The 21547-nt window shown below is 47.8% G+C and overlaps 5 protein-coding genes across 5 annotated transcripts; all 5 read right to left on the reverse strand.

Annotated features, from left to right (window-relative positions):
- LOC101174489 (odorant receptor 131-2-like) lies at positions 1–1076 on the reverse strand. The gene has a single exon (XM_023954676.2). It carries the CDS (start codon positions 1031–1033, stop codon positions 221–223), a length of 813 nt encoding a protein of 270 aa, XP_023810444.2. The 5' UTR covers positions 1034–1076; the 3' UTR covers positions 1–220.
- Positions 1077–6079: 5003 nt separating this feature from the next.
- LOC101174250 (odorant receptor 131-2-like) lies at positions 6080–7184 on the reverse strand. Its single transcript, XM_078947926.1, has one exon. It carries the CDS (start codon positions 7182–7184, stop codon positions 6189–6191), a length of 996 nt encoding a protein of 331 aa, XP_078804052.1. The 3' UTR covers positions 6080–6188.
- Positions 7185–8813: 1629 nt separating this feature from the next.
- LOC101174006 (odorant receptor 131-2-like) lies at positions 8814–10320 on the reverse strand. The gene is made up of 3 exons (XM_004086190.2): positions 10212–10320; positions 9982–10130; positions 8814–9782 (listed from the first exon to the last, which is right to left on the reverse strand). Exons 1-3 carry the CDS (start codon positions 10318–10320, stop codon positions 9006–9008), a joined length of 1035 nt encoding a protein of 344 aa, XP_004086238.1. The 3' UTR covers positions 8814–9005.
- Positions 10321–13204: 2884 nt separating this feature from the next.
- Positions 13205–14214, reverse strand: LOC101173771 (odorant receptor 131-2-like). Its single transcript, XM_004086189.5, has one exon. It carries the CDS (start codon positions 14212–14214, stop codon positions 13411–13413), a length of 804 nt encoding a protein of 267 aa, XP_004086237.2. The 3' UTR covers positions 13205–13410.
- Positions 14215–16010: 1796 nt separating this feature from the next.
- LOC101173531 (odorant receptor 131-2-like) lies at positions 16011–21245 on the reverse strand. Its single transcript, XM_004086188.4, has 3 exons — positions 17988–21245; positions 17586–17755; positions 16011–17344 (listed from the first exon to the last, which is right to left on the reverse strand). Exons 2-3 carry the CDS (start codon positions 17733–17735, stop codon positions 16577–16579), a joined length of 918 nt encoding a protein of 305 aa, XP_004086236.1. The 5' UTR covers positions 17736–17755; positions 17988–21245; the 3' UTR covers positions 16011–16576.
- Between the last annotated feature and the right edge of the window lie 302 nt (positions 21246–21547).

Genomic DNA, 21547 nt, shown 5'->3' on the forward strand with positions numbered 1-21547 from the left:
TTTTTTTAGACAAAATAACTTTATTGTTAACTGAGAACCGAGGCTCCCCTGCAGATAGGAACCTGTGGCCCTTCATGCAGCAGAGCTCCTTGTCTAGAGTCGCCTGTAAACTTTGAACCCATCAAATGCCGCCTTTTGGATCCATAGAACCCGGTTCCCCTCGGTGATGGGGGACGTTTGGGTTCTGCTGGTTTCCTCCTGCAGGAAGCTGCAGCCGCATTCAGGCAGCTTTTCGTGGTGCATTCTGGGACGTCCTGCGTCTGTGGAGGAGCTGCAGGAAGAACTTCAGTCTGACGGAGGAGGACGTGGCGTCTCCTGCGCGGCGTCCACACAGCAGGTGGCCCCTCACGCACTTCCTGAAGGTGGGGTCTCTGAGGCCGTAGATGATGGGACTGACGAACCTCGGCACGATCTGGACCATGACGAAGGAGGCAAAGACGATGTGGGCGTGGTCGTTGGGCCACAGGAGGAGCAGGGCTTGTTCGACCAGCGGCCTGACGTAGTTGAGCATGGTCAGCAGCAGCTGGAAGCCGTGCAGCAGGATCGTGTTTCTGGCCTTTCCACTGTCTGCTGCTGCTCCTTTGGCTGCAAACAGGATTCGGAAATACGTGAAGAAGAGGGTGAACCAGACCAGGACGAGGCAAAGGATGTTGGCGGCGGTCCTCTTCTCCAAGCCCTGTTTGTTTCTGAACACGTTGTCTCGGAAACACCAAACTCTGGAGTGGAAGAACTGCAACGGTTCTGCCGCCAGGAGGAGGAGCAGGTCCAGCAGGACGGACAGTCCGCTCGCCGCCCACATCAGGCCGATCAGGACGTAGGTCTTCCTCACCGTGCAGATCTGTGCGTGACGCAGAGGCATGCAGACGGCGATGTAGCACTCCGCCGCCATGACCGCCAAGTTCACCGGAGTGTTGAAGGTGGTCAATATGGCGACCATCAGCAGAACGATGCAGACGGACACAGAGACGGTCTGCAGGACGTACGACAGGATGAAGAGGACGGACGTCTGCATCAGCTGGATCATGTCGTTCATCACCAGATGGATGAAGAGGATGTAGCGAGGGTTTGAGTAGAAGATCTGGAAGACAAAGGAAGTAAACACAAGTTCGACTGAAAGTCCAAAGACACGAAACCGATTTTCAGACCAAAGCTGAGAAACTGTCAGACTCGGCAAGAATTCAGTTCCTTCTGTTCTACCTCTACATGCTGCCACCAGGTCCGTCAGTTAGCAGTCATGACGTGTCACAACTATGCAGATCTACGTGTCACTGACAGCAGCTGAGTGTTGGTGAAGGAGTCAGACCTGGTGTTTTCTGAAGGTGTGGACCAGAACACCGTTGATGTAGTTGATGGAGATGCAGAGACCCGAGACGATGAGGTTTTTCAATAGAGCTTCTCTCAACTCCTCCTCTGGTTTCCTGCCGGCCTCCACGGAGATGTTGAAGGACGACAAATTCATTTCTGCAGCAGCAGGTTTCTGCCTGAATATGACGACAAAAGCAGAACAAACAGGAAAAGCAAACAGCAGTGAGGACGAGTCCTTCAGGACGGACAGAACCATGGAGGACCAGAACGTCTGCAGAACAGAGGAGCGGGAAAACCCTGAAGCTGCTCAGGGCTGCAGCTTTTATAGCTGAGACTCACCTGTGTGTGTGTGTGAAAGTGTGTGTGACGGTGTGTGCATGTGTTTGTGTGTGTCTGTGACGGTGTGTGTGTGTGTGTGAGACGGTGTGGGTGTGTGACGGTGTGTGTGGGTGTGTGTTTGTTGTTGGGCCCCTCAAAGGGGGAATGCAAGTATGTGTGTGTGTGTGTGTGTGTGCGTGTGTCTGTGAGGGTTTGTGTGTGCATGTGTGTGTGTGTGCACAGGCGTGCTTGTAGGTTGATGAGATCATCCTAGTTGGAATGAAATCAATTGTGGACTCTGAAATGTGTTTTTGTGTGAATGTTGTGTTGTTTTGGTTTCAGGCTTTTCCATGGGGGGCCTCTGCGCCTCACAGAGACTTTTCTAAGCTAAGGTTCTTTAACTCGTTCCTGTCACCTGTCGGCCGTTTCCACCTGTGTCTGTGTCCAGGTGTGTCTTTGTTTTCCTGGGTCTCATGACTGAAGATCTCAGATCTCCTGGATTTTCTCACTTCCAGTCCGACTCTGTTAAGTTCTTTTGTGAGATCTGGATCCTCAGATCTGCTGGATTTGGACCCAAACATCCGGAGACAGGGGTCCCCAAATCCAGGCCTGGGGGGCCGGCCTCCTGCTGGTTTTCCAGAAACCCTGCCTTATCTGCTGCTGATTACCTGGATCAGGTGTGTTTATCCAATAAGGAGCTTCAACAGCTGGATGGTTGGACCCCGGCCCTCCAGGCCTGGATTTGGGGCCCCCTGTCCTAAAACGTGGATCTTGACAGCACAAGAGAAAGTGGTCCATCCTCAATGGGCTTCGTATCGGTAATTGAAAAAGTGAAACATGAACTCAAAAGGATCATGAATACAAAGAGTTCAATAGGAAAATACCAAACTGACTAAACTAAACTGGACATCCCTGCCCTTAGACCCCCCTTCTCTGTAGGGAAAAATCCTAAAAAACTGGATTCGGGAAAAAACCTAGAAACCTCAGGGGGGCCCACATGAAGGAGGGATCCTTCATGTGGGCCCCCCTGAGGTTTAACCAATCACATTTCAGCTGTCCTCTGTTGCCAGGCAGGGTCAGAGCCAAAGAGGCCTTCAGCAAGAGTTCTGAAGGTCCTGCGATGTGAATCACTGTCATTCATTTCCCACAACCAGTCAGATTGTGAGTTGGTGTCAGCAGGGCCTTCTAGCAGGCTTAGGCTGCGTCACAGTATTCAGAGCTTCTGATTGGACAGAAGTTTCAGGAAGTCACATGCAGCCTTGTCCAGTTTGACTCAGAGGAGAACTTTGGATGTGTCTCAGTTCAAACAGACTGACTGTGATGCATCCATGGAGGATCCAGCAGGAACGTCTCCCACTGATCTGGACTTCCTGAGTGAATCATGAAGCAGACGCACAGATCTGTGGTTGGACTGACCGTCCCCGTGTCCACTGCGTCTGTCCAGCTGACATTTTTGGCTCTAAAGCGGATTCAAACCTACAGAAACACAACTGGACAGACTGGAACGCCATAATCTACATGACGGGGGGATGGACTGTTCAGAGGACAGAGAGGAGGATGGATTTAGTCTTCAAGTCATCCCATTTATTGATGAGTACAAATGATGAATATCATAAATAATATTCCTGATGGATGTGGTTATTTCCTGTTCTGTGCTGCTGTAGCTGCATTAACAGATTTATTTACTGTTTAGTTCATTGCGTTTCTTTAGATTCATTGTGGCTGCAGGAATTTTGAATCTCCAATGCAAAGCTGGTTTCTGCTACGTAAAATAGTTCATGAGGGGTTGAGGGATTCAGACGTGGCACTACTGAAGGCCCGGGTGTGTAGCGGTCTGCCACTGGTTAAGGGTAAACATTGTTTACAATAGGATCATTATTGATAGATTAAGAAATCATCAATAGGAGCCTCTTTAAGTGATGCTAAAAGAACAAAAACAACATTTTAAATGAAAGTAAAACTGTTAAAAACATGGATTCTTGATCCTTTCATTTGAAAGGACCTTCTGCTCTGATGTTTTGCCCCCCGTCAAAGTCTTCTGCCCCCACCTCCAATAAAACTGTTGTAGCCCCGCCCCCATTCCGTCTTCCTAGCTTCATGGTATCTGAACATCCCTTCATTCCAGGCTGAATCTCCACCCGGATGAGTGCTGACCCGTGCAGGTCCTGCAGGGTTTGGGGTTGTCTGGGTCCATGGAGGCTTGTGCTGGTCTCGATCGCTGGCGTCCTGTCCAGGGTGTGTCCCGCCTTCGCCCAGCGGTAACCGGGACAGGCGATCCCAGCGGGTTAAGAAAATAGATGGATTGATTTTTCTACCCTTTGATCGAGTCCCTGAAAGCACCACGTCCCCAAAGCTGAGTCCCTGAGCGCCGCGGCCGACACTCGATTCACGGCGCAGGACCTCAGATCGCGTCTGTGCATCGATTGAACATTGAAACTGGACGCCCCTGAGCCGGACCGGATCCGGTGTGAACACTGCATGAAATTTAAAAACAGGGTTCTGCTCCCCGTCTGCTTCATCCCCCCCCCCCCCCCCATCCCACAGTGTTTGATGGACAGGTGTCTTCTGCTCATCTATTGTCAGGATTTCACCTTTGGATGTAATATTTGTCTTTCTGCAGATCTAGTATAAATGTTTCACAGCTTAAAATCAAAACCTGTTCAAATGAGCAGCTCTGCACTTGTATCCCCCACTTTCTCCCCCTCCCTCTTTATTTCTTTTTCTTCTGACCCCCCCCCCCCACACACACACACACACCTTCCTCCTCTCCCTCCCCTTTAATGAAAATAATATGTATTTATACTTAAGACAAAAAATGTAACAAATACATTAAAAAGAGGGGGGGGGGGGTTATACAAATGTACACCCCGTCTATCCAAAGACTCATAACCTCTTTTTGTGACAGTAAAACCTGTCCAACACAAAAGGCCTTCAGCTCGAATCTGTTAGCCCTCTAGGGGACCAGGTCTGGGTGTCCCTGTGCCGGTCCCCAGCCCGGGTAAAATACAGGGTTGTATCAGGAAGGACATCCGGGGTCCAAACCTGCCGAACCGCCAGTGGGAATGAATGAAAGCTGATTGGCTGCAACGACCCCTGAAGGGATTTGCTGAAAGGTGAACAACAAACTTTGGGGAAAGTGACTCGTTTGCTTCTGTTGTTAGGATCCTTTACTGATGTTTATCTGTGACGTTGTTTGTAACATTGAAAGGAACAGAGACGGACACGGAGATGACATCTGAGAATCTCGGAATAAACTCACAGAAACGGACTGAAGCTCCTGCTCTGCAGGAACTCACGGATTTCTGCAGCTCATTTGGTTTGTTGAAGCTGTTATTTTCCGTCACAAGAAACACATGAAGAACAAAGGTTCACGAGTCGTTCTGGTGCTAGCAGAGCAGATTTTTTTCTGGAGGTTTTTCTGATGGACCCGCTGGGATTTGTGGGAAAAGCAGAAGCAAGAAGAAAAACGTTCCAGAGAATCAAGGCAAGTTTATTTGTGTAGCACAATTCTACACAAAGTAATTCAAGGTGCTTCACAAAACACAAAAAAAGTGTTAAAATCACAATACATCATAGAAATAATCAACGTAAAATTTACTTTAAAAGACAATAAAAAATTTGAAAATTGATCTAAAAATAAAGGAAGGAAAGTACAGAAAAGTGCAGATAGGACCTTTCAGTCATATAAACGGGTAAACAGAAATGTTTTAAGTCTAGATTTGAACATGAACACAGAAGAGGCCTGTCTTACGCCTTCAGGGAGGCTGTTCCAGATTTTAGCTGCAGAATATTGAAACGCTGATTCCCCTTGTTTAGTTCTGACTCTGGGAATCAACAGGAGGCCGGCCCCTGAGGTCCTCAGAGTACGAGATGGTTCATATGGCACTAACATGTCAGAGATGTACTTTGGTGCTCGGCCATGGAGAGACTTGTACACAAGCAGAGCTGCTTTGAAGTCTATTCTTTGAGGTACAGGGAGCCAGTGCAGAGACCTGAGCACAGGACTGATGTGATCATACTTCCTGGTTTTGGTCAGGACTCCAGCAGCAGCATTCTGGATGTACTGAAGCTGTTTTACAGCTCGTCACAGTTTAACCTTGTTTTAACATTTGGGAGTGGGGTCATCTAGACCCACTAGACAGTGGGGTCATCTAGACCCACTAGACAGTGCTCTGAACCTTTTTTCTTCAATGATTTGTGATCTTCACTGGTGTCCATGGATTACATGAAATCTTTCCACCTTTATCCACCTTTGTCGGGGGGGGGGTCATCTAAGATAGCACAAGGGTTCAGAGGAAAAACGAACTGCTCAATAATAAAAAGATTCAAAAACGTCCTGGAGTTTCAGAAAAGGCTGTTACTCCTCTCCAAATATCTGTGAAGTATTAATATTACACACAAACACACAGATTATAAAGGGCAGATTTTAATTTCTTATTCTATCAAAACCACCAACTTTCCTGGGGTAGAAGCAGGTTTTTATCTGAAAGACCCAAACTAGCATGAAGTTGACCTGGTTTGGGGGAAATGCTTGTGGACTTGAACCTGCCTCTACGAGGACCTGCTCAGGGCTTTGTCTTTCTTGAGGGCAGCAGGGTCTTCTGCAGGTATTCTCTGAACATTTTGTCTCTCAGCCCGTAAAGGACGGGGCTGATGAGTCTGGGCAGAATCTGGATCAGGACGGAGATGACGTAGCGGATGGCCAGAGCGTCGTTGGGGAACAGGCTGCTCAGACCCTGGATGGAAATGCTGTGGACGTAGCTCAGCATGCACAGCAGCAGCTGGAAGCCGTGCAGCAGGACCGTGTTCCTGGCTTTCCTGGCGTTGGCGGACGCTGCCTGAGCTGCGAAAAGGATCCGGAAATAAGCGTAGAAGATCGACAGCCAAACAATCACCAGATAGGCGATGTTGGAAACTTCTTTTTTCTTTGCGAGGGCGGGGTCGGTGAAGACATTTGCCCACAAGCAGAAGATGCTGGAGCTGAAGAACTCTGCGGGGTTTGTGGCCACGAGGACAAAGACGTCAGGCAGGATGGTCAGCATGCTGAGGAACCACACCGCTCCCATCACAAAGTAGGTCCTCCTGACCGTGCAGACCTGGGAGTAACGGAGCGGAAAGCAGACGGCCAGGTAGCACTCCAGGGCCATGGCGGCCAGGGTCAGCGGGTTGTTGAGGTTGGAAGAGACGGCGATGATCAGCAAAACGATGCAGAAGGAGACATTGAGGGTGAAAACCACGTAACTTATGACCTGAAGGACGAGGAACAATGCCAGCATGATGATGTCATTGACGACCAGATGGATGTAGAGGATGTAGCGGGGGTTTGTGAAGAAAACCTGCAGGAAATGATGCAAAACGAGAGTGAAAACCCGCTCCAAAGCGCTGCGGCTCCATCCCAAGGTTGTCTGAGCGCGGTGAGGCGGCAGCACCTGGTGGTTCCTGAACGTGTGCACCAGAGCGCTGTTGAAGAGGATGATGGAGACGGACACAACCACAGTGAACACATTCTTGGTGATGGCTATGTGACGAGGGTCCCGGCTGACGGTGCTGCTGAGGTTCATACCGGCGTGGAGCCGTGCACGAGCCCCCCAAACATGACCTGTGGAGGGAATTCAGGAAAAGTTCCAAAGTGCAGCAACATTTCATCCGGATGCAAACAAATACATCTTCTGTGCCTAAGACCGTGAAACCGGAAACGGAGCAGCTCCACGTGAGGATGAAGCTGCAGAAACACCCGTCCCACGGAAAACGGCTCACAAATCTGTTTTTTTAGATTACAGAGTGTGAGCTTCAGCTTCACAACAACAACAACACAAACTCTGTAAACTGAAGGCAGCAAAAGTGTCTGCAGATCACCTGCAAACCCACAGAGGCTCACCTGCTGACGGTCAGAAGGTAACAGAGAAAACCACGCCTGAAATGGCTCTTTATAGTCGCAGACAAGCACAACACTCAGGATGTGTGTGTGTGTGTATCAGTGTGTGTGTGTGTTTTAGTGTGCGTGTGCTCCCACTAAGTGTGATCTTTGTGTTTGAGTTGCAGGGCGAAAACCTTTTATAATTTCAACCTTTTCCAGTTTTTTTATAATTTTCTAGACTCTGACACATCTTTCCAGAAGTTTTCTAAATCCTTTCCCACAGATTGTTCCACGTTTTCTAGAGCCTTTTCTTTTCTGAGATTTTCTCCAGAACTTTTCCAGAGTTTCTTTTTTTACATTGTCACAAGTTTTGTGGGTCTTTTACAGTTTTCCAAAGTCTTTCAGACCTTTTTGGGGGCTTTTTTTTGTTTCAAAATATTTCCAGAGGTTTGTGCATCTATGCACATCAACAACTAAAAGTGTGGGATTTTATCAGAGCAGGAAGAAAATCTGTCGAGCTTGGAAACCAAGCCTGTCCCCTGTCTGTGTTGTCATGGCGCCGAGTCCCGTCTCTGGCTTGGTCAGGTTTCTTCAGGCCTGTTTAGTGTCGCCAACATTCAGGAAAGTGTGGATGTTCAGGTGGAGGCTAACTGCTCACACACCTGAATGTGTGACCTTTGCTCCTACGTTGACCCCTCCCCTGGGCGGGAATCAGGTCCCGTTTTTTAGAGTTATAGAAATGAACCCGCTGTGGGGAGATGAGCCTCCCATTCTTGAGGCAGACACTGCACCACCAGGCCACTGAGCTGATGATATGTTTAAAACGGTCAAAACTGTCCCGGTTTGTTCTGTAAAAAGTATTTTATTGCATTTACTGTAAAACAAAACAGAGCCCTGAGACCATTTCTTTGCTCTTTTATTTTTGCATTTTATTGCTTCATTCCAACAAAATCCCAACAATGACTGTTCAGGAGCTCACAGTACTACTGTAATGAGTATCCGGATACTGGGATATTAGTGTTCTGTCCCCGCAGAAGTAGATTTAAATATTAGTGACATCAGAGATAGTAGAGAGCAAAAACACCTCAGGTGACGTCATTATGGCTGTAAAATGCAGAATAATGTTGGGTTTTGAGTTTGCAAACCAAACAAACTGAATGTCAGACTATGCAGGAGTAAATAACCTTCAAAGTAAAGTGCTGCTAAAGGCTCGGCTTTTCAAAGTAAAAGATGTGAGTGTTTTCTGGTCGTTCAGGTGTTGTTCAGGCGTCTTTATTTACTGGCGTCGATCTACTGGAAGTAGTTTCTGTCTTTCTGAATCTTTGTGCTTTTATTTGTTTGTTGATTCTGATCACCTGTTGTAAATGAAAGAATAAATGGTGATTAAATACAGAGGATTTTATTTTTCAATCATCCATAGACAAACATACAGCAGCTTTTCAAACGTAATATGTTAAAAAGTTTGAATCTTGGTTCCTGAATGCGATGGATGTCAGGAACCATCCACAGCCGTAGTTTACAGACTTTACTTTCGGCTGGCAGGGATCTGAACGCAGAGACAGTACCTGCTCAGGTACTTTCTGAAGGTTTTGTCCCGTAAGCCGTAGATAATGGGGCTTAAAAACCGAGGGAAGATCTGGATGATGACAAAGATGGTGAAATGCACGGATGCCACCCCCTGAGGGAACAGATATCTCAGCAGCTGCATCAACAGCGGCTGCAGAAATGTCATGGTGCACAGCAGCACCTGGAAGGCGTGCAGCAGGATGGTGCTCCTGGCCTTGGTGGCGTCTGCGTTTGCTGCTTTAGCCGTCAGCAGAACTCTGAAGTACGTGTAGAACAGTGTGAACCAAACCAACACAAGAAAAACTAGAAAGATAGCATTAGTCTTCTCTTTACTGTAGCTGCTGGGAAACACATTATCTCTGTCGCAGAAGACTCTGGAGAGGAAGAAGTGCTGCTGCTCCGTGGCTAAAAGGATGAAGACGTCGGGCAGCACAGACAGGGAGCTCACTGCCCAGATGAAGCCGATAAGGATGCAGGTTCTCTTCACCGTACAGATGTTATTGTAGCGCAGCGGAAAGCAGACGGACAGGAAGCATTCTGTTGCCATGACACCCAGATTCAGAGGCGTGTTGATGGTGCTGATGATGGCAGGGAGGATGAGGAGCAGACAGATGAAGACATGGATGGTTCCCAAGGCAAAGGCAAAGATGTAGAGAGAGATGCTGATGGTCAGCTGGATCATGTCGTTCAGCACCAAGTGGAAGAACAGGACGTACCGCGGGTTTGACCTCAGGACCTGAAACAGTGGCAGAGCAGAAACACAACGTTTAATGATGCAATCGGGTCATGAGACGGTCGGTTCAGTGCTACACTAAAACTCTGTTCATTGGCCTAAAGAGAAGTTAAATCTACTGTCAGAAAGTGAGGCAGACTGGCTTCACGCCTTCATTTCCCATCATTCAGCAGTAAAACAGGTTTGAGGGAAGGAAACACACGTGATGCCTGGTAAACGTGTGGACCATCACAGCGTTGACAGAGTTGATGGAGATTCCCAGAATGACAACAATCACATTCTTCCCAAGATCGGTAAAAAAGTTAGCTCTGCTCACACCCCCCCCCAGGGCCGTGACGTTCATTCCCGCCGCTGATGGAAGCAGAAGACAAAGCAGAAAATCACAACCAGACAGAATCCAACCAGAGTCATTCTGACAGCAAAACCTCTGACATGTGGGAGATGACGGGCTGCTGTGCCTCTGAGACGCTGCAGGAGAAGTCATCTGACCGCCGTTATCGCAGGAGCTTATATAGGAAACAGGGCGGGGCTTAAAGCCCATCCGAGCCCTATGAGGTCACACTGTTAACCTGGACCACACAGACTTCCTCTTTGAAGTTCTACACTCCAAGACGTTGGTTTGGAAATGAAAAATTCCGTTTCATTTCAATCTAACTGAAAGTTGGTCTTTTGAATCAGTCATGTACCAAACCTGACACCCCCCTTTGGGGTCACGGGTCTGCCGGAGGAGGATGCTCAGGGTGAGCAATGACCTTCTTTTAGCTGTGGATTCTGGAGCCTCCACTGTTCTAATTCTTTTAGATCTCACTGCTGCTTTGGACACAGTGGATCAGTGTTTTATTATCCAGACTGGAGCACTCTGTCGGTGTGAAGAGCACAGCACTCAGTTGGTTCAAATCTTATTTAGGTGGACGGAGTTTTTCTGTCCAAGTTGGACAGTTCTCTTCTCCAGAAGCTCCAATCAAGCATGGTGTACCCCAGGGCTCAGTTTTAGGCCCTCTTTTATTCTCGCTCTATCTGCTGCCACTGGGGTCCATTTTTAGGAAATATAATGTTTCCTTCCACTGCTGTGCCGATGACATCCAGATCTATGTTCCCTTAAAGTCTGGAGGAGCTGAACTTCCTCTGTCTGAACAAAAACAAGACAGAGGTGTTTGTTTTTGGAAAGTCTGACCTGCTGAAAGGCTGCTGTGGTGCTGTTGGCCCCCTGGCCCCCTCAGATGCTCCTTTTATTAGGAATCTTGGGGTAAACCTTGACAGGCATTTTTAATTTGACAGGCAGGTCAGTGCAGTAGTCCAGTCTAGTTTTTATCACTTGAGGCTAATAATCAAAGTTAAGCCATATCTTCCTCCTCATGCTGTGGAGCAAGTGATCCATGCTGTGATCTTCTCCAGACTGGACTACTGGAACTCTCTACAGTGGTATTGACCGTCTCTGCTCCGCCGTCTCCAGCTGGTTCAGGATTCGGCGGCCGGCCTGTTAACAGGGAGCAGACGGTGTGAGCGTATCACTCCACTGTTACACTCTCTTTGCTGGCTGCCTGTGTCTTTTAGGATCATTTTTAAGATTTTACTTTTGGTTTTTAAATGTTTGAATGGTCTGGGACCTCAGTATCTCTCTGAGCTGTTCCATATCGTCCACGTCGAATCCTAATGCTTTTAGTGGTTCCCAGGACTCGGCTTGTGACTCGGGGGGAGACAGAACCTTTTCAGTTGCAGGTCCTAAACTCTGGAACGTTCTTCCCTTCTCTGTGAGGTCAGCCAGAACCGTCAGTCATTTTAAGTCACTTTTAAAAAGTCATCGTCAGGCTTTTAACTCCAGTGAGCGGATTTAGTGGGTCAGCTTGTTAATCATTTTTTTACTGTTTTATTGTTTTATTGCTTTTATTTTTTCTTTATTGTATCATATTGTCTCTGATTTTATGTTAAGCACTTTGGTTGCCTCTGCTTAAAAAGTGCTATGCAAATAATAAATTGATTGATTGAGTGTTCAGTGGATTCAGGATTCTGATCCTAACGGACTTCAAAGGCTGACTAAGCCATCCAGCAGTTTCACCGGTTCCTCCTCAAAGCTTTCATGGCAGACTCTACCTCACCTTTCGTATGAACTTCAAACATGTCCAATTCAAGATGCTTCCAGCATCGCTGTACTTTGAGTAGAACCTTCTTGTCGTGGCAAACAGCAGTTGAAGTTCCTCCGTTGGTCCGGCACATGAAGCTGCTGCTTCTATGGAAGGCCGGCGTGGTGCACAAACGCTTGCTGTCCACACCTGAAGGCCTCCTTTGTGTGTGAATTTGTGTCAAATGCTGCTTTCAGGTCCAGCAGGGCGGGTTCAGACAGAGACCAGAACCTGCTGCTGTCAGATGGTGACGGTCTTGGTGCTGTGGCTGAGAGGCAGCTGTTCGTGTAGGGAATTATCAGACAGCGGCCCTGAGCTGCAAGAACTGTTTCTAGAACTTTAGATGAGGCAGAAAGTAGATGGAAGTTATTTGGAGGAAGCGGGTGGGCTCAGTGGGTCCAGAGGTGGACGGCTTGGATGTAGGAATGAGGCTGGAAGCAGCAGGAAGTCTCCAGAACAAAGCAGGAGCATCTTCAGAAGAACAGACTGTACAGATGTTTAACAGCTGTTTATCTCTTTGGTCGGTGGAGAATTACACAGCTTACATTTACTTTACGTAGTTTATATGCAATTATTACGTACTTCTTATGCAATTGTGCATGATTTTTGCCATGGCAAAAAAGAAAGTTTATAATCATTACCATCAGGTGTAAATGTTAGTCAAAAGGGGCGGGGCCTGTCCTGACACACACTGTTGGCTTCAAAAAGCTTCATATGCAGACATGAACACAATACAAATAACGCTCACACACACACATACTTATGCATTCAGACACACAAACTATTTGTTCAGAGCTGAGGTGGATGATGGGATGTAACAAGAAGGGGGGAGAGTGTCCAGCCATCCCCACACCAAGACCCCCGCCACAGCAGCAGCCAGAACCCCCCAACACAGATAGAGAACAACCGCCCCCCAGGCCAGGGCCAGCAGGACCGCCATGGGGCCCCCAGAGCCAGATAGCAGGGAGGCATGGGGGACAAATGTGTCTTTCCACGACCGTTCCACGTATGTCTAACAGACGTTTGAGACGTGAACCACCCACGTGCAACTTTTTTATCACGTGTGCGGCGCTAATATCACCTTCAAATTACGTAACTGACAAACAAATCACTAATAAATTGCACATAAAACGCACAATAATCCCACGGTTCATGTTCTACTTTGGTTTACGTGTTCTTTGCGTGTTTATTTGTACTTCTTCTGGTTTTAACGTGGTTCATTCCTGATACATCTGTGGAAATTTCACAAAAAGAACAGAACTTTTCTCACTTTTTCCACGTATATTTATTCATCTATGACTCATTTTCATCCATGCAAAATGCCCACATGTACATAGAGGCTGTGGGACACGGCCTTTACCGGATGTTAGACCCCTGAGGTGCACGTCAACCAAAACCTTCCAGTGCCTGAGCTCAGCTCCTTCCCTTCCTTAACCCATGCGTTACAAATGTATGTTTTGGTTGGTACTAAATACATATATATCATAAGGAGCAGTCAGTCAGATGCATTTTCAGGCCTTGGTCTGAACGCAGAGACAGTACCTGCTCAGGTACTTTCTGAAGGTTTTGTCCCGTAAGCCGTAGATAATGGGGCTTAAAAACCGAGGGAAGATCTGGATTATGACAAAAAATGCAAAGTAGATTGAAACAATCTGTTTGGGAAACAAGTCTCTGAAGAGCTGCAGTAGAAACGGCAGCGCGTACGTGGACATGCACAGCAGCACCTGGAAGGCGTGCAGCAGGATGGTGCTCCTGGCCTTGGTGGCGTCTGCGTTTGCTGCTTTAGCCGTCAGCAGAACTCTGAAGTACGTGTAGAACAGTGTGAACCAAACCAGCACAAAGAACAATATATGAGAAACGTTTCTCTTCTCTTTACTGTAGCTGCTGCGAAACACATTATCTCTGTCGCAGAAGACTCTGGAGAGGAAGAAGTGCTGCTGCTCCGTGGCTAAAAGGATGAAGACGTCGGGCAGCACAGACAGGGAGCTCACTGCCCAGATGAAGCCGATAAGGATGCAGGTTCTCTTCACCGTACAGATGTTATTGTAGCGCAGCGGAAAGCAGACGGACAGGAAGCATTCTGTTGCCATGACACCCAGATTCAGAGGCGTGTTCATGTTGCTGATGATGGCAGGGAGCATGAGGAGCAGACAGATGAAGACATGGATGGTGCGTAATGTGTATGAGAAGACGTGAACGGAGATGCTGACGGTCAGCTGGATCATGTCGTTCAGCACCAAGTGGGCGAACAGGACGTACCGCGGGTTTGACCTCAGGACCTGAAACAGAGACCCAAAAACATCAACAGAATCCATCCATCTTATTCACATTTTCTTTTCTAGATGTTTATTTCTATTGTATGTGAATCAAAGTAATATGTATATCATACCACATGTTACATATTAAAGGTATTTAAAATGCATGAAAAATGGAATCGACAATCAAGAAAAGCTCAAACATTACTGAGTAGAGTTTTTAAATGCTGAGAATACCCCCCACCCCCACCCAGGTTGTTTAATTTTTACTGCTTCGGGGGGGGGGGGCAGTCCAACGGCAAAGACGCTGCTCATAGAATACAGACGGAAAGTACTTTTACAGATAAAGAGAGTATTAATATTTGAAAACTCACAGGCTGTGAAAAACACTTTTTAAGAATAGAATAGAATAGAATAGAATAGAATAGAATAGACTTATATCTAAAGCACTTTTGTCAGGAAGACACATTACCGAAGTCAAACCAAAGACAGAGAGCTAGTAAAATCCAATATTTACTAAAAGTATAGAGGATGACTAAAATCAAGTAAAAACCTCTTCTGAATAAAAGTGTCTCAAGCCGGATTTAAAACACTCAGAGTCAGGCTGAAGCAGCAGCAACAGGACGGAGTTCCACAGATGAGGAGCGACAGCTTGAGAGGAGAGATCTTCTCCTTCTTCTACATTTGCTGCACAGATTTTATGATCATCATCTAAACTGAAGACTAAACCTCTGAAGTGGGCGAACACACACATGGTGCTTCCTGAACGTGTGGACCATGGTAGCGTTCACAGAGTTGATGGAGAGTCCCAGGATGACGACCAGCACATTCCTGCCCACATCAGTAAAAAAGGAGCCCGACGCATTCCCGCCCTCAGACGTGGCGTTCATGCCAGCAGCCGATGACGAGACGAACCGACAGAAATCCTGAGGAAACTCAGAACGACATCATCCTGACTCAGCTGGTCTGATGTGTCTGCAGGCCGTGCTGAAGAAGGGTTCAAAAGAATCACATGACCACCCCCCCCAGGCCTCAGAATACCTGATTGGCCTCTACAGTAACCCTGTTTCATTTGCAAATGTCCTCCCCCCCCCACTGGACTTAGGAGGGGGTGTTTTGATCATGCTGTAAATAAATGTATTTTGTCTTCCCTTGTGCTATCCTATGGGGTCCAGATGACCCCCCCCCCCCTTCCACTGACGTGTTCCCCCTACCATGACAAAGGTGGAAAGATTTCATGTAATCCATGGACACCAGTGAAGATCACAAATCATTGAAGAAAAAAGGTTCAGAGCACTGTCTAGTGGGTCTAGATGACCCACCTCCCAATGTTAACGTGCCTAGGATAGAACAAGGTTTACGTTAATGTTGTTGCTCCGTTGGACCGATGTAGCCTCTGCCTCGGTCTGGTTCTGTCTGATGTGTCTGTGGTTCAGTGGACTGGACTTGAACTTGGACACAAGCAGGAAAACTACTAGATGTGCGTGTTACTGAAGTGGAGTGAAAGGTTTTCCGAACCCGGAGAGTGAAAGGTTTTCCCAACCCGGAGGCTCCAGGACCCCCACAAATACTGCCTTTGATGAACACCAAAGCACTTTACTGAGGGTCTTCATGAATGAACATTATAATTATACAGATCAGCTTGACTGATGATCAGCTCTTCTTCAGTCTTCTCAGACAAATGAGACATAAACCTCAACTAAAACAGGAACACCTGTCCAGGTGGAAGCAGCCAGGAAGTGGGTTGGAGAGAGGAGCCACTCCCCGTAGAACAAGCAGGATGATGGGAAACCTCGACGGGAAATCATTTACACTGATGGGGATTCACGCATCAACTCGGATGTGAATTTGCTGCTGGACGCCTGTCTGAAAATGTGTTCATAAGCTACAACCGTCTCCTGCAGCCTGACCTGACCGGAAAAATGGCGACCGAATTGACTTTATTTGGTTGGAACTGGAAGCCAGGCATTTTCAATGGGTGACATCACACACCATTCATCCAGTTATGCATACGGTCAATGTTCCGGAGTTGGCGGGGTCTGTCCCGGCTGCTGTTTGGCGTAGGCGGAGTTTACTCTGGACAGGTTGCCGGTCTTTGGCAGGGCCACACACTCACATGTCACCTATGAAGCCTGTTTTTGGACTGGGGGAGGAAGCCAGAAATCCCACATGTGCACAAGGAGAACATGCAAACTGTCAGCATACATATAACTTTTAATCCAAACAAGTTGATCGTTGGATTTTTACAACTGCAGATGAAAAATAACAGCAAACCATGTAATTATTACCCCCCACAATCACACAGGAATGACTTGGTCAACCTTCTGACGGCTGGACACTATGCACTGATTGAGTGTAGATTAGCAGAGTTCAGTTGCGTCTGTTTTGGACAGATTCCAGCTGCAGTGCCTTAAACTGCCTCTTAAGGTGTTCTGACTTTGCAGAACAAATACCTCTTGAGGTACTTCCTCATGGTGTTGTCCCTCACGCCGTAGATGATGGGGCTGATGGAGCGCGGCAGGATCTGCACAATGATGAAGCTGGCAAAGAGCGAGTCTGTCTGGTTCTGTGGGAAGGTCTGCAGGATGAACTGGTTCAGCTGGGGGGCCGCGTATGTGGTGGTGCAGAGCAGCACCTGAACTGCATGCAGCAGAATTGTGTTTCTGGCTTTCTTGGAACTTTTGCTCGCGGTTTTTGCAGTAAACAGAATCTTGAAGTACGTGTAAAAGATAATGATCCAAACTATAACCAGATACACATAATAGGTGTAGTCTCTCTTCTTGATGGAGAGCGGATTTGGGAAGGCGGTTTCTCTGACACAAAAAACTCGGGAATGAAAAAATTCCAGCGGCTTTGTGGCCAGGGTGATGAACAAATCTGGAAGTACGGACACCAAGCTGGTCATCCACATCAATCCAATCAACCAGTTTGTCCTTTTGACCGTCCAGATCTGGGCGTGGCGGAGCGGCATGCAGATGGCGATGTAGCACTCCGCCGCCATGCAGGCCAGGTTCAGAGGCGTGTTCTCGCCGGTGAAGAGGGTGACCAGGACCAGGACGCTACAGATGGAAACGCTGAGTTGTTTGATGGTGTAGCTGATGACGAACAAGGAAATGGCCAGAATCAGCTGCATCATATCGTTGACCACCATGTGAATAAAAAGGATATAGCGAGGATTCGTGTTGAAAATCTGCGGGAAAAGTTCAGACACGTTCATTTGGGTTCAACAAATAACTGTTCAAATGTGACCGTTTCAGCTTTTAGACAGGTTATGGTCAGATTATAACATTTCTGTGGATTTCACAGACCTCCTTCCTTTTCTTCCAGTCTGACCTGCTTCTCGGAGTCGGACAGTGTTGTTCTTTTCTTCAGCTTCTCTTTTGACTCACACAGTTTTCTACAGACTGTTGGGCAGATTTGTGAGCACTGACCTGGTGTCTGGAGAAAGTGTGAATGAGACTGGCGTTGATGTAGACGATGGTGATCCCAACAGCCACCACCAGCACGTTCTTGGCCACGGCTTTGCCGAACGAGTCTGGATACAGAATCACAGACGTCGCGTTGACCGATGAAGAACTCATCCCTCCAGGAATAACGCTGCCTTCAAAAACATGTCACGTAGAAGAACGAATTCACAGACCGCAGACACACAAAAACCCAACATGAGCAAACCGCAGACAAAGACCACAGGCGTGTGATGTCACACATAAAAAATAAACACGGCTGTTTCATTTGAAGCATCTGTCAAACCATCAGGGCAGGAGGAAATCCTCATTTCCATTGATGGGAAGACCTCTGGTCTACAGGTAAACAGCAGCTGATCTTCAGCTCACCTGTCAGGCTCCTGGCTGCTCAGCTGCTTCTGCTGCTTTGTCCTCGGTGGAAGCTTCTCGTGTCTTTGCTCGCATTTGACTGCAGCCGAGATTCCCCTCTGACCAAAAACAGCAGCAGCGCAGAACTTTCTCAGTACAGAGTAGCTGCCCTCCCTCAGCTGTGGTGTTTAACCCTTTAATAATACAGTAGTGTCTTTAATTTACCAGTCAGAATCCCAACATCCTTGTTTCTAACTGTGAAGAACCTCGGACTGAGACAAACCTGCAGGCCATCCCTCAGCACAGCTGCTGAACTGAACTGAACAGAGAGGCTAACAAACCCAAACGCGGCCTTAAATCCCATTTACTCACAAACATCTGCAGACGGCGCCGACCGCAGAGGTCAGGGAGAGTCTGAAATATGAAAGCCAATGTTGAGAAACGCGATCGAACCCTTGATGGTTGAAGCGCTTTATCTTCATGTGATGCAAAAACCTCCAATGTCTGAAGAAACAGCAACAGCTGTACTTTGGGGGTTCTCTAAAACCCCCAGGTATATCCCATAAATATCTAGACATATACCATAAAACCTATTCCTGCTTCATAACGATGGTTCATCACAGCAGCTCAGGCAGATGGTTAACATTTACCGTCTTCATTGAACCTGACGCATTGAAGCGGCCCCTTCAGAGAAAAGCTCTGCCTTTATGTGCTGTTTTCAGGCCCCCACCCCTGCACAGTGTGTTGTTGTTGTGTGTTTTGTGTCATACTGTTGTGCTCTCTGACACCAAAGCGGTGCTTTCAGTCATCAGGTGAAGATCAACAGGAGATCCAGGCCTTCATGGAGAACAGGGAGGAACATTCAGTTCACCAGAGAGGACACCAAGAATCACCAGCTGACCCTCCTGGACTGTGGAGTCCTTGGAGGTGAAGAGGGTAACCTGCAAGTAGAAACCCATCCACGTGGATCAGAACCTTCGGATTGACTGTCACTCCAACACAAACTGGGAGAATCCAAACTCTGAACCACAGAGTCAATGAGTCCCGAACCCTCATGGAAGCCAGAAGACAGGAAGAGGTTCATCTCAGGTCTGAGAACCTGTGGAGAACCCAGATGGACCTTCAGCAAGCCATCATCCCTTACCAGGAGGAACACAGAGGAAGACTCCTTTGACGGAGCAGCCAACGGCCTTTAGCTGAACAACAAGCCTGTTTGGGGCAAACAGAATGCCCCTTCCCCTTCCAGAGGCTGGAAGTGACTCGACGTTTTTGGGACCTAAGCTTCACTCAAATCTGGATCCACCTCAGTGACGTCCTTGTTTTCTCCACCTGGAGAGATTGGAACATGGAGGTGAATGCTTGAGGCATTGAGGCCGCTCCTGAGGAAGGAGGTGCAGCACTTCGGATCAGGACAGACCCTGACGAGATCTCCAAAGTGAAACTCTGGAAAGACCTGCCAGCAGGAAGGAAGCAGAGCACTTTCTGGGTATTTGTGTGAGAGGCTATTCCACTTTAACTGCCCCATTGTTCCATCAGGAGATCCGAGGACAATAAAGACCAGTCACAAGACAGCCCTTCCTTACACTGCAGAGCTGCTGGACGCTTGTCCACAGGCAAAACCTGACCGTCTTTCACTTGATGAGGACCTTAGCGAGAAAGTGGCAAAGACATAATGCAGCAAAACATTCAGTACTGATGACCGCTATGAAAATGTGGGGCCTTGGCAGCAAAGGAGATCCAGGAGGACCGGAACAGGGCCATCCCTGGATCCACCTGGCTTTAGAAAGAATCAGAGGCAGAAACTCGGTCATCTTCCCTGAAAATAGTGGGGAAGACTCCTAATGAGAAACGGCTTCCTGTGCCGTCTGGTGAAGGAGGATCAGAAAACCGGAGAGCCGGTTTAGCCAGGGAGGTTTCTCAGGCCGTCTGAGGCTGGAGAGGACTTTAAAGGCCAGAAATGTCCCACAACATCCCGATTTGTGAACAGGATGATGAAGACCCCCACATCGGGACTCATCAGGCCCCTCCTGCTAGTTGCTGGTCTTTGTGCGTTTGTAGTTTTTTTTTTAATGAGTCCAGAAGGTGAAGATGGACTTTGGTGTCAGACTAACGAATGGTAAATGGCGTATACTTATGTAGCGCTTTCTACCCTCTTTCAAAGGCCCAAAGCGCTTTACAGTCACAGTCCCATTCACCCATGCACACACACATTCAAACACACACACACACACACAGTCACACACTGGTGGCGGCTCCGCTGCTGAACACTGGCACCAACCTCCCACCAGAGGCAAGGTGGGGTTCAGTGTCTTGCCCAAGGACACTTCGACACATGGGCGTGCAAGGCGGGAATCGAACCTGTAATATTACGATCATGGGTCGACCGCCCTACCGCTGCACCACGGCCGCCCCATGTTTTAGAATCACAGGTTTCCAGCTCCTCCACACTGGATGCTGTAATCAGGATGTGTTTTTCAGGTGTGTCCTGACCGTGCAGGTGGAGCAGGAGAAGCTGGAAAAGCTTCGATTTAGAGGAAGTCTGGTGAATGAATGTTCCTGTCGTGTTTCTTTAGACAGGGACGAGTGAATCTGCCCCAGAGGTTGATGTAACTTCAGGGAAGGGGTTGACAAACAAGCCTTCCTCTGCAGCCGCCTTGGGGACCTCCTGACATTTCCACTGATCTTCTGCGCCTTCAGGAAGCTCATCAGACTGCAGGACTCAGAGGAGGAAGGCGTCTCATCGGGCCTCGCTGGGCTTCACCGCCAAAGGTCAGCAGCACCCTCGGCGGGGGGGGTTGTTATGCAGAGCGGCATCAAAGGGATCCATTAGAGATTCTTCCTACAGAGCTGACTGTCATTAACGTCCACAGCTTTGTTTACAGGAATGATTGCAGCGGCTCAGGCTTTACAGACGGCCCAGCAGGGAGTTCAGACGCTTCCAAAACAAATATTCTCTTTGGACAGACTGTCGGGCGAAGCGGCGCCGACGGTCTCATGGCTGCATTGGATCATGAAACAAAAGAAAAAGAAACTTTTTGGATCAGAAATAGTAGATTCTGACATAAAAGGATGCTGTTGGTTTTCTAATGACACATATTCCTTTTCTTTGTGATTTTTCCACAGTTTCCTTGTCGGAAAAGTTTCTGACAAACAAAGTTTTTTTTTATTTCTAATCTTGACTCCACGAGCTTCCTGTGTGAACAGACTCTTTTCTGAAGCTGCTTCATACCTTTTTGGGTAACATGGATGCTGGAGCCTATCCCAACATCTGCCAGGTGCTCAGTTCCATCAGAGGGACACACAACCACACACTCATGGACACACAACCACACACTCATGGACACACAACCACACACTCATGGACACACAAAAACACACTTATGGACACACAACCACACACTCATGGACACACAAACACACACTCATGGACACACAAACACACACTCATGGACACACAAACACACACTCATGGACACAACCACACACTCATGGACACACAAAAACACACTTATGGACACACAACCACACACTCATGGACACACAAACACACACTAATGGACACACAACCACACACTCATGGA

The sequence above is a fragment of the Oryzias latipes genome, chromosome 5 (assembly GCF_053564925.1).
Source record: "Oryzias latipes strain Hd-rR chromosome 5, Olatipes_Hd-rR_3.1".
NCBI lineage: Eukaryota > Metazoa > Chordata > Actinopteri > Beloniformes > Adrianichthyidae > Oryzias > Oryzias latipes.

Excerpts from the sequence above, each read along its gene's own strand:
- LOC101174006 (XM_004086190.2), bottom strand. The coding sequence starts at position 10,320 with ATGGGCTTTAAGCCCCGCCCTGTTTCCTATATAAGCTCCTGCGATAAC. Across the intron at positions 10,131-10,211 it reads CAGCCCGTCATCTCCCACAT|CGGCGGGAATGAACGTCACG; the intron begins GTCAGAGGTTTT and ends TGCTTCCATCAG. Across the intron at positions 9,783-9,981 it reads ACACGTTTACCAGGCATCAC|GTCCTGAGGTCAAACCCGCG; the intron begins GTGTGTTTCCTT and ends CCACTGTTTCAG.
- LOC101174250 (XM_078947926.1), bottom strand. The coding sequence starts at position 7,184 with ATGAACCTCAGCAGCACCGTCAGCCGGGACCCTCGTCACATAGCCATC.
- LOC101174489 (XM_023954676.2), bottom strand. The coding sequence starts at position 1,033 with ATGAACGACATGATCCAGCTGATGCAGACGTCCGTCCTCTTCATCCTG.
- LOC101173531 (XM_004086188.4), bottom strand. The coding sequence starts at position 17,735 with ATGAGTTCTTCATCGGTCAACGCGACGTCTGTGATTCTGTATCCAGAC. Across the intron at positions 17,345-17,585 it reads ACACTTTCTCCAGACACCAG|ATTTTCAACACGAATCCTCG; the intron begins GTCAGTGCTCAC and ends CTTTTCCCGCAG.
- LOC101173771 (XM_004086189.5), bottom strand. The coding sequence starts at position 14,214 with ATGGATTCTGTTGATGTTTTTGGGTCTCTGTTTCAGGTCCTGAGGTCA.